At 42.5% G+C, this 12,272-nt stretch overlaps 1 protein-coding gene across 1 annotated transcript; it reads left to right on the top strand.

Moving 5' to 3' along the window:
• Positions 1-8,470: 8,470 nt before the first annotated feature.
• On the top strand, positions 8,471-10,816 carry LOC106576378 (angiopoietin-4). Its single transcript, XM_014153518.2, has 7 exons — positions 8,471-8,570; positions 8,987-9,064; positions 9,158-9,185; positions 9,309-9,400; positions 9,593-9,710; positions 9,935-10,123; positions 10,349-10,816. The coding sequence occupies exons 2-7, from the start codon at positions 8,999-9,001 to the stop codon at positions 10,672-10,674; spliced, it is 819 nt and encodes a 272-aa protein (XP_014008993.1). The 5' UTR covers positions 8,471-8,570; positions 8,987-8,998; the 3' UTR covers positions 10,675-10,816.
• The last annotated feature ends 1,456 nt before the right edge of the window (positions 10,817-12,272 follow it).

The following is a 12,272-nucleotide window of genomic DNA, read 5'->3' on the forward strand; positions in this document are numbered from 1 at the left end:
GATTACTTTATCCTATCCCAGGTATTCCTTAAAGAGGTGGGGTTTCAGGTGTCTCCGGAAGGTGGTGATTGACTCCGCTGTCCTGGCGTCGTGAGGGAGCTTGTTCCACCATTGGGGTGCCAGAGCAGCGAACAGTTTTGACTGGGCTGAGCGGGAACTGTGCTTCCTCAGAGGTAGGGAGGCGAGCAGGCCAGAGGTGGATGAACGGAGTGCCCTTGTTTGGGTGTAGGGCCTGATCAGAGCCTGAAGGTACGGAGGTGCCGTTCCCCTCACAGCTCCGTAGGCAAGCACCATGGTCTTGTAGCGGATGCGAGCTTCGACTGGAAGCCAGTGGAGAGAGCGGAGGAGCGGGGTGACGTGAGAGAACTTGGGAAGGTTGAACACCAGACGGGCTGCGGCGTTCTGGATGAGTTGTAGGGGTTTAATGGCACAGGCAGGGAGCCCAGCCAGCAGCGAGTTGCAATAATCCAGACGGGAGATGACAAGTGCCTGGATTAGGACCTGCGCCGCTTCCTGTGTGAGGCAGGGTCGTACTCTGCGAATGTTGTAGAGCATGAACCTACAGGATCGGGTCACCGCCTTGATGTTGGTGGAGAACGACAGGGATCAAGGATCCTACTCAATCAAAACCACTTACTTGGTTATTGATGAAAGAAATAGCATGCATCCTGCATACCAAAGCATATATGAATTGATCCATACTTTCTTGGTATTGTTGCACGCCAGTGGTGGCTGGTGGCATTTTAAATTGGGAGGACGGGCTCATAGTAATGGCTGGAACAGAATAAATGGAATGATCTTAAACACATCAAACACCTGTTTTCTATGTGTTTTATACCATTCCATTCACTCCATTCTATTAATTATTATGAGCTGTCCTCCCCTCACCAGCCTCTTCTGTTTCACGCTGTAATCGTGGTTTACATCATCCCCCCTGTGTGTTCGATGACCCAGGAAGTGGTTGGTGAAGGAGTGTGATGGAGCGAGGGAGGTGTGTACCATAGAGGAAGAGAGGATCCGTGTGATGGACAGCACCAACCCACCCGTGGTGCTCCGCAACTACATTGCCCAGAATGCAATACAGTCTGCCGAAAATGGAGACTTCTCAGAGGTATAGAATTGACATGTTGTATCTACTTTATACACTGTAGCTATCAACACATGGTGAATATTTTTGTTGTTGCACTTTCTGTTTGTAGTGATATTACAGTATACAGTGAGCTCCAAATGTATTGGGACAGTGACACATTGCTAGGAATATTCCATGCTCGGAATATGGGACCAAATATTAAACTTTTGACTACTTTAATACACTTAAGTGAATTTGTTCCAATACTTTTGGCCCACTAAAATGGAGGGACTATGTACAAAAAGTGCTGAAATTTCTAAATGGTCACCCAATATGGATGAAAATACCCTCAAATTAAAGCTGACAGTCTGCACTTTAATCCCATAGCCAAATCCAAAGTGCTGGAGTACAGAGCCAAAACAACAACACGTGTCACTGTCCCAACACTTTTGGAGCTCACTGTACTGTATATCCATGGTTGGACTGATTAATTGAAAAATGTAATCAGTAACTGATTACAAATTACATAACAATAAATCATTAGTAATGTAATCCATTGGATTACTCGAAATGAGTAACGTAATCTGTCACGGGTGTCGTAGGGTTGAGACCAAGAAGGAGCGGGAAAATGTACACTCATCTTCTTTTTATTTGGTGAAGAAGGAAAACACAAGATAAACACGTATACAAAAACACAAACGAACTTGACAGTCTTGTCAGGCGCGCACGCACACACACGCATGCACACACACACACACACACACACACACACACACACACACACACACACACACACACACATCAAAACAAGAACAATCTCACACAAAATACTAACACAAACACATAGAGAAAACACCTGCCTCCAATTGAGAGTCCAACCCCCAATTAACTAAACATAGAAATACAAATGATTAGACTGAACATAGAAATACATTAACATAGAACAGTGCCCAAAACCCAGAATAATAAATCAAACACCCTACTACTAACACCACCAGCCCAAACCACATAAAACAAATACCCCCTGCCACGTCCTGACCACACTACAATAACAAATAACCCCTATTACTGGTCAGGACATGACAAATCTGATTACTTTTGGATTGCTTCTTTGGTTAGCCAGCATCTGCCTCCTTAGTTTATGCTGCAGATATCTTTTGGACTGAGGCCGGTACCCGGAAAGTGAGGCTGACCGTGACCCTGAGCTTCTCCATGAAGGCCCTCCATACTCTTTATGTGAATTGGGGGCCACAGTCGGAGACAATGTCCTCTGGAAGGCCATAATGCCGGAAGACCTGCTGGAAGAGTGCCTCAGTGACCTGGAGAGCAGTGGGGAGACCAGGAAGGGGGATTAAACAACATGACTTAGAAAATCTATCCACTACCACCAGAATGGTGCTGAAACAGTCAGAGGGGAGATCGGTTACAAAGTCAATGGATAGATTAGACTAGGGTCGCTGAGGCACGGGAAGCGGCAAGAGCTTCCCTGCTGATGCATTCCGGGGGGACTTGGTTTGGGCACATGGAACAGGAGTTGACATAACGAGTTACATCCTGCGCCAAGGTGGGCCACCAGTACTTCTCAGCGATGGAGTGGATAGTGTGAGAAATACCTGGATGTCCAGCGACAACAGCTGTGTGTGCCTAGGTCAGCTGTCGATCCCTTATCCCTGTGGGAACGTAGATGCGCTTAGGAGGACAGTTCAGAGTTGTGGGCTCCCTCTCTGTGTCCCAGGCCACTGGGCCTACAACTCGGGAAGATGGGATTATAGGTGCACTCTGGACAGGACCCTCTCCAGAATCGTAGATACAGGACAGGGCATCGGCCTTGATGTTCTTGGAACCTGGGCGATAGGTCAGTGTGAAGTCGAACCTGGTGAAGAAAAGTGCCCACCTGGCTTGGCGCAGATTCAGTCTCCTCGCTGTCCGTAAGTACTCCAGGTTCCGATGGTCGGTGAGCATGACGAAAGGTTCCTTGGCATCCTCCAGCCAGTGTCTCCACTCCTCTGACCCGTGAGGTGCCTTATTGGTATTAAAAACTGGTTACCAACGTAATTAGAGCACTAAAAATAAATGTTTTGTCATACCCTTGGTATACGGTCTAATATACCAATCAGAATTCAGGGCTTGAACCACCCAGTTTATAATGGTCAATATACCACAGCTAAGGGCTGCTCTTAGGCACAACGCAAAGCGGAATGGTTAGAGGGTGCAACAGTTCAACACCACAGGAGTAAATGTCAGTTGGCTTTTCATAGCCGAGCATTCAGAGGTCCAGACAGCAGGTCCAAGAGAGAAAGTGAGAGTGAGAGAGAGAGACAGGGTTGCAACAGCAGGTCCGGGACAAGGTAACACATCTGGTAAAACAGGTCAGGGTTCCATAGCCGAAGGTAGAGACACTAGAACTAGATTGGCAGCACTACTAGGTGGACTGGGGACAGGGACAGACATGAGTCATCAGGCCAGGTAGTCCTGAGGCATGGTCCTGGGGCTCAGGTTCTCCGGGATGGGGAGGGGGGACATAAAGAGAGAGAGGAGAATAAGAGGGAGTATGCCTAAGATCACACAGTACAGCAGATAGGACAGACTGACCCGAGCCCACCGCCACATAGGGTAGCATAGATACTGGAGACTGAGACAGAGTGGGTTGGGGGACACTGTGGCCCCGTTCAAAGTTACCCCTGGACAGTGCCAATCAGGCAGGATATAATCCCACCCATTTACCCAAAGCACAGACCCCACAAGGAATATCAACAGACCACTAACTTACTACCCTGAGACATGGCCAAGTATAGCTCACAAAATATCTCCCCCACCATATGAGCAGAGGAGTCAGTGAGTTATCCCCCATAATAGGGTCAGAGGCAGAGAATCCCAGTGGCTCCAGCTGTTTGCTTAGAAATTTTAGGAACAATAAGGAGGTCTGCATCTTGTGACTAAACTATGGTATTTCACATAAACAAAAACAATTATTTTGTGTTAATGACTCTGTGGTGGAAGATGTGTTCAACACCAAAGAGTGCTCATCAAAGATTTTGAACATAAAACACGGGCATTAAAAGTGAAATTGAAGTTTTGTAAATATACCTCTTATATTTGAATAACGTGCCAAAGTGATTGATAAAAACCTATATATACACTGAGTGTACAAAATATTGAGAACACCTTCCTAATATTGAGTTGCACCCCCTTTTGCCCTCAGAACATGCCTCCATTCGTCAGGGCATGGACTCTACAAAGTGTCGAAAGAGTTCCACAGGGATTCTGGCCCATGTTGACTCCAATGCTTCTCACAGTTGAGTCAAGTTGGCTGGATGTCCTTTGAGTGGTGGACCATTGTTGATACACACGGGAAACTGTTGAGTGTGAAAAACCTGACACACTGAAACTGGTGCGCCTCGCACGTACTACCATACCACGTTCAAAGGCCCTTAAATATTTTGTGTTGCACATTCACCCTCTGAATGGCACACATACTGTGCACAATCCATGTCTCAAGGCTTAAAAATCCTTATTTAACCTGTCTCATTCCCTTCATCTACACTGATTGAAGTGGATTTAACAGGTGCCATCAAAAAGGCATCATAGCTTTCAACTGGATTCACGTGGTCGGTCTTGGTCAAGGAAAAAGCATGTGTTCCTAATGTTTTGATACTCAGTGTATATTGTAGCAATTCTCGCTATATGAGCCACGTTATAATTCCCACCATGTGGGTTGATTGGCGTGATGCGTAAGGTGTTTGCAGAGATTGATGTGAAGGTTTGAAAGGCAGTTGGCCTGTCAGACAAGTCAGGAATCTTTTTTGGTTGCTCGAAGATTATGATCACTTGCCCGAAAATATAAATGAGCTATTTACATGCAGAAATGTTATATACAGTATTGCAAGCCTTTCACCTACACATAGGAGAGGAACCAGAAAGATCAGTTGTGTAATTATTTGTATTTTAGTTGTCAGTAAAAAATGTTTGCAGAGCAGGCTTAACTTGCTCGACTAAAAAATGGGGAGGAACGAGAAAGTTCAGCTTTAGGCTGGAATTATTTGCAGGTTGGTTGTTTTTTTAAATCACCTGCCCAATGGGGCAACCTCAGAGTAGGCTCAACCAGTAGGACTGCTCAGTACACTTCCCGCAGACAATAGGGCAACGCTTAGTGTCAATCCCTGGTTCACATCCCTGCCCTGCTGTTCGCTACAATATCTTAAATGACAGTGTTTTTAATGAATTTGATTATATAATCATTTACATTTTTACATTTTAGTCATTTAGCAGACACTCTTATCCAGAGCAACTTACAGTAGTGAATAAATACATTTCAATTCATACATTTGTTTTTCATTTTTTTTTTTTCATACTGGCCCTGTGGGAATCAAACCCACAACCCTGGCGTTGCAAACACCATGCTCTACCAACTGAGCCACAGGGAGGCCTAATCTTAAAGCCTATTCAAAACAGCATGGGAAAGAATACTGAAGTAAAGCATAAGCAGCTGTCACTTTCACAGCGAATATAAATTCCCTGATTACACATGAATGCGATATCATGGCGACGTTAGCTGGCTACACGCATGCACTTCTCCCTTAACCAAACCCTAACCTTAAAGAGTGACTCCCTTTAAAAAGCAACAAATCCCTTTAAAAGCGGCCTATGTGGCATCAATATGAGTCAGAAACAGTTATTCTAGTGTCAAAATTGACTTCTAATTTTGGTCAAGTCGGAGTTTGGAACATCAGGGCGTCATAACAGGTAAATTAACGTTGGGTTTAAATTTTAAAATGTCAATTTGCCCACTAACATGGGGTGAACAGCTGTGGTGATTGCTCTCTACCCAATAGCATAGACAGTGAGACAGAACTGCCCAGCATCTACGACTCTGTTTACATAAGACAACACATTGCAAATTTTTTTACTTGAGAAAAACTGTCCCAAACACCTTAGTTATAATCCAAAAAATAATTAAAGATTATTGAGTTCTTAGATTCATTCTGGGGATTTTGAGGAAGTGAAATAGGCTACAGTGTCTCATGGTGGACAAAAATCATTAACCAAATGCAGAATCAGTCAGGAAACACACCTCCAAGACTGAAATTTTGTTTTTCTAATGAGCAACAGAAAAACACGTGCCAATCGCACTTTAACCAAGTCGAAGCGTTGGCTAAACTGGGTTATTGTGAAATTGAATCATCATTTTGATAAGCTAATGTCATTATTTTGACAAAGCAAATAAATTCTTGTCATAATTCAACGTTCCAAAATCCGACATTTGCGACTGTTGGAGAAACGTCTAGTATCGCAGTGAGTTGATATTAAATACTGTTTGTGACAACTGTCGGTGACACAAGCAACAATGGAGGCAAACACATACTTAGAAAGGGAGTACTTTCCCTGGACCACAATTGAAGGACGTTGACTTAAAACGACTTGCCATTAACTATCTTTAGATGGTAAGTCAGCTGGTCTGGAGAAGCTCTGGTCATGCAGCAGTAGGTGAGGTCTACCTCTCCAGCGCTCAGAATGGTATTCTATGAAGCAAGATACTGTACATCTACCCAGGGTTTTCTGAAGCTAACCAGCTTCAGTTAGCTTCATGTTCCAGGTCAGGCTTAATCTGTACTACGACCTCTAGCAGGCGTGTAACTCCGCTTGCATGTCGCACATGGCTGGTCACACACCAAACTCTTCATTGAGACAATGTTAAAACATTAATCCATGGGCAAGTCAGTGCCACATTTTAATTTGTACTGAAATCTAAATGAAAGAAAAAGTTATCTTGCAAATTCTGCAAGCTATGGTATGAAATAGTATCTTTATTGTATTACTTATTGTTAATGGTCGATTTTGGTGAGCTTATCACTGCACAACCACAAGCACCTTTCTCTTAGCTATAAAATAATTGTATTAAGTCATACAAAAGTGTTACTGTGCGTGAAGTTTAAATTGCATTCTTTCATTACTAAATGTGTAATGTGATATATTTAAGAGGAGTTAGCCGTGAGTTGGCCTGCCCCAGAGCAGGCTAGTTCTGAAGGATATGTTGCAATAGAAATTGACCTGGCTAAAAGGTGAGCCACTTTTGTAAGACCAGTTATTCCGAGTTGCAGAGTTACCTCGCTAACACCTCAAACCTGTTTCGTAGGGTTACCCATCTGGTCACCTCTGAGCCTGTGTTTGGCAGGGTGTGTCAGGACAAAACATTTTTTGGGTCCTGATATCTCCACTATGGGTTCAATGCATCGAAACCAATGACATCTTTCTGCTCCAGCAAGCATTACTCATGTCATAGTTTTTGCAGAGCAGAGTCACAGAGGATCCATCCCATTCTAGAACATCGGTGTTGGGCACTGAGGATAAATCTGAGGGAAGAGCTTCCACAGAGCAGTGTTAGAGAGGGAACTGATCGGTCTAGACCATAAACTGAGGAGTGTCCAAAAGTAATCAGATTACCAAAAGAACGTTACTCATTTTGCGTAATCCAATGGATTATGTTACTAATTACTTTTCATGTCATGTAATCTGTAATCAGTAACTGATAAAATTTTTCAAGAAATCCACCCAACCCTGATACATAAATAATACCATTTGAAACACTTTGCAATTGTATTTGGGGTGAATAGGATACATTAAAGACATTTGAGAGATAAACACATAAACACAAACTTTATTTTATTCCTTGCTCATTGGACTGTGCTGGATGTATTCCTGGCGGTTTGTAATTTCCTCTACACTCCAATATTGGATTGTTAAGAGTGTTTTCTGTGGGGGGGCGGGGGGGCTGTAAGTAGCATAGCAACAGGGCTCACAGAGCCCACAATAACACTAGGACAAGCACATGATGGTGGAGTGTTTTTTGCAACAACATTAACTATCTATCTATCATACTGAATCAGTGTCTGCAAGATCACATAATGATAGTATATTACATAACATAACCAAATAAGGCATAGTATAATGTTACTGTAAGACAAAAAAAAAATAATATGTACATTTAGGATGATTGTATGAATGGTCAAATTTTTGTCTCGTACAGCAACAACTCAACAACACGTGCCACTAGGAAGAAGATGTGCTTTGATTGAAACAAAACACTAGTATTCTACAGTTTCTTAACACCATCTTCTCTAAATTTGCACGCTGTACATAACTAAAAAGATCTAAATGCATATTCCCATGAATCTGATTGAGATCAAATGATGGCATGCAGATGCTGCATGGACATTTCACTGGTTAAACTTGAAAACTTATAATTCACGAATGACAGTGAGAAATGTGAAGGGAGGGTGACCACAACAATTTGTGTGTAAAGTAAAGGTAAAGAAACATATGCGCAATACATGATACAGATCTTTCCAGGAGATCAAGAGGGGCGGAACGAGGGCGGTACGGATGGTTACCTACAGATCCACCCCCTTGGCCTAAATAAATAGGCTTACAGGAAACCCTCTCTGAATAACCTTTAAACTGACTGGGAGTAGACCATAGACCGTAAAGGAATACATGGGACAAGGTAGGTTTTCTCTTCATGAATCACACGCACGCATGTTTCAAAATTGTGATTATAATAACTTACATATTATTTATCCTGTGTGAAATGTCTAATGATGGCAGCATAACAAAAAGCATATACTATAACTGTTACATTTTCCCTTATTTGGTCAAACTGAATTTCAACGTTACATGTATGGTGACCACTGTGTTGTGAATGGAGAGGGAATGGTGACATTTCATGTTCTCTGTGATAATGTTGTGATATTTGCCAGTAGTCTGCTAAGATTTTAGATAAGTTAGACATTTCCTTTTCAGTTTAAAAGAGAAAATTATTTTGGTGGGATTAAAAATTAAAAAAATTGCTGTATGTGATATCAATGCCACCCATAAAAAGAAAAAAGCTAACAAATGTTAATCGCTTTATCTCTCTCTCAGAAACTTGACGAAATGTGGAATTGGATAATTTTTTGTGGACTGGTGGTCTGTCTCATCTGCCTCACTGACCAGACTCGGGTAAATATACAGTCAGTTAGCACTGAAAAACAGAGAAACATGTTATTCCTTTAAACCTGGGAGTAACCATTACTTATCTGCTGGTTTGTACAGGGCCAGAAAACACCTTCAGTTGTTCAAGGTAAGTGTTCGTTTTTTTATTTGTTTAACTTACATTGTAAACACAAGAGACAACCATTCTTAACCTGACCCCTGCACTTTTCAATATGTTATTGTGTATGTGCATGTGTTTTGCTCATTTCAGGGACAGATTGCACACAGATCAAAACTCTCTCCCCTCGAGCCACCAGTGGAGTGTATGTCATTCAGCCTGCAGGAGTCACATCCCCTTTTAAGGTATGGAAACATTAAATATATAGGCCAGGTACTATATCTACAGTTGTCATTTGGTTACACAGCCACACAGGCGAAGTAAAGCTTAGCTATAGAATGTTGAAGGTGTCGCCAGGCTTGCCAGAATTACTGGAATTCCACAGGGTTCCAACAAACCAATTTGTTGATTCAAAAGTATATTTACATTGTATACAGGTGTATTGTGAGATGCTGACGGACGGAGGCTGGACAGTCTTTCAAATGCGCACTGGGGCAGAGGTTCTTTTCAACAAGACGTGGGCTGAATACGAACAAGGCTTTGGGCATTTACAGAGTAAGGAAGGGTCCCTCTAACACCACATATTCCACCAGCAATGGATACTGAGAACTGTGTAGTTTGCTGAGCCAATGTTAGACAAATTGAAATACATTTTTGTCTATAACGCTCATGTTTACTTCTTAGTCAAATTATCATAGAGGGTTCCCCATAATGCAGTGCATTTACTTTAAGTATGTTTTTCACTTCTCAATTCAGTTCTCTTTGCCGTTGTTTCCTAGAGGACCACTGGCTGGGTCTGAGTAAGGTGTTTGCTCTAACCAACGGGGGCAGGGGGCGGAGTTCGACTATGCGGGTCGACCTGTGGGACTTTGAAGGGGGCACTGCCTTCGCTGAGTACAGCGACTTCCGTCTGGGCACGGAGAAGGAGAGCTACAAGCTGAACGTTGGAGCCTACAAGGGCAACGCAGGTAACAGTTCATTTCAACAGCACAAGGTGACAGGGGTCATATTATTTACTTCAGTCTTACAATTATTTCACATTTGGTGGCAGCAATGGGACCTCTCCGCCTCTCATTTATGTCATATGATATGTATGCTGTGTTGATATTGTAATATTGAAGTCAATACAATTAAGAGTGAATTTGAAGTAGAACTTATGTACTCTCTCTTCCTCCCTCCCCGTCTCTCCGTAGGTGATGCCATCCGTGGGAAATACGCCGGCATTGACCAGAACGGCTTTGGCTTCAGCACAACCGACAAGGACAATGACGGCTGCTCACCCTGCATCTTATTTGGCGACATCGCCGTGGACAAGTGCAGCTTCTTGGATGGAGGAGGGTGGTGGTACAGCCGCTGTGGTTCTGCCAGCTTGAACGGTGACTGGCATCCTGCCGGCGAACACATCGGCTGGAACTCTGGCCTCCACTGGGCGACCTGGAAAGGACGTGTCCCGTACTCAACCCGAGCCAGCCGCATGATGATCAAGTCTGTGTGGGAGAAGATTATTATAGCAAACTAAAACTGAAACTTAAACTAATCATGAAAAAAACGATTTTGTAAACTGAAATAAAATAATGAACAAGCCCATTTGAAAAACTAAAACTATGCTGAAACTATTATCTTTGACTCCAAAACCAAATAAAATAAAAAAAAAAACATCATGAATTGTGTTCAGTTGTATTTATACTTTTGAGCAAAACTCTAATGGGATTTTCAAGCCTTTTTCTAATGGGATTTTAAAGTTTCTGAATCTGGCAGTAAATTCTGCCAGGAGATTGCGATGTTTCAGATAGGCCTAGCTTGTGCAACACTATCACTAGCTAACAGGGAAAAATCCACAAATTTAAGTCCCTAACACTAAACCTTCAACTGAAAATAAACATTATAAAAACGCAATAGCAATGTTTTTATAAAACTCATACTAAATAAAAACTAGTAAATCAGGTCTGAAAACTAACTGAAACTAAACTGAATTTCAAATAAACATTTAAAAAGTTATAGAAATAAAAATTAATATAAAACACAAAACTAAAACCTAGGCCAATGTCTCATTTCCTTTATGACCACCGGTCTGAGAAGCACCTGGCAGTGTGGCGCAGTAGTGGGCGTGAATAGAGGAAGCCATTAAAAACAATATACAGTATTTGTACATTTTTTACATATTTATTTGAACCCCTTCTCTTTGTTATATATTTAGTCATACTGCATAAATCAGAACCAACCTGTAAGTGACATATTTTTTACCCTGTTTCCACTGGCACTAGCTAGCTAATGAGAGCCAGCAGGAATTTTAGCTGGCCGGGCGTATTGAAAGCTAGCTAGCTACATCATATCAAACATTTCTGGTTTGCTTGGTTAGCTAGCTAGCTAATGCCATGGCAAGCAAGGTAGGAATTAAGCTAGCTAGCCTGTTATGCTCACGACAACACTAACTGTTTAGCTATCTAGCTAATGTCAGCAAGCTAAATACAGTACATGGCTCTGAGTCTGGATGGCACTGGCAGGAGTATGGGGTAACGTTAGTTACAGCATAGTGAGGGTGAATTAAATTCTTCAAAATCTTGCTAGCTTGCAACAATAGCGAAGCCAGCTGCAGTTACATATTGGCTAACTAGTAACATGACATAATTTCTCATTTCTGGCAGTGGAAGCGCAATTTGAGATATCCAAACCAAGGCCAGCCCAACCTGGGTTGACTTCAAAGGTCCAATGGAAAGAGGGCTTTCGGGTGTGTTCTGGGCGTTCATAAATTTAGAGTGTTGTCAGATTGTGCGTTTCACGTTTCACTCTTGGAGAGTTCAGAGCACACACTGGATGCTTTGGCCGAGGAGTAGGGTTGATCCGAGTGTTCTGACCTCAAGCATCCAAGCTAATTGGCTGAAGTTGGCTATCTTGCTAGCTACTTCCAGACACAAATGAGAGAACACCTCACTGTGACCATTTTACTTGCCCTAGCAGAGCTGCTTAGGCTGTTTTCATGTTTTCTAGAGTGTTGGTGACTGTGCTGCTGGCCACAATTTAATAATGTTTTTTTTTGCTGACGTTTACTGACATACTTAAGGGGTGTTAAGCATTCATAAATTCCTCAGTTATTCTGCGCTCTGGCAAACTCAGACA

This window comes from Salmo salar, chromosome ssa17, assembly GCF_905237065.1.
Source record: "Salmo salar chromosome ssa17, Ssal_v3.1, whole genome shotgun sequence".
NCBI classification, from domain to species: Eukaryota; Metazoa; Chordata; class Actinopteri; order Salmoniformes; family Salmonidae; genus Salmo; species Salmo salar.

Excerpts from the sequence above, each read along its gene's own strand:
- LOC106576378 (XM_014153518.2), top strand. The coding sequence starts at position 8,999 with ATGTGGAATTGGATAATTTTTTGTGGACTGGTGGTCTGTCTCATCTGC. Across the intron at positions 9,065-9,157 it reads GCCTCACTGACCAGACTCGG|GGCCAGAAAACACCTTCAGT; the intron begins GTAAATATACAG and ends TGGTTTGTACAG. Across the intron at positions 10,124-10,348 it reads AGCCTACAAGGGCAACGCAG|GTGATGCCATCCGTGGGAAA; the intron begins GTAACAGTTCAT and ends GTCTCTCCGTAG.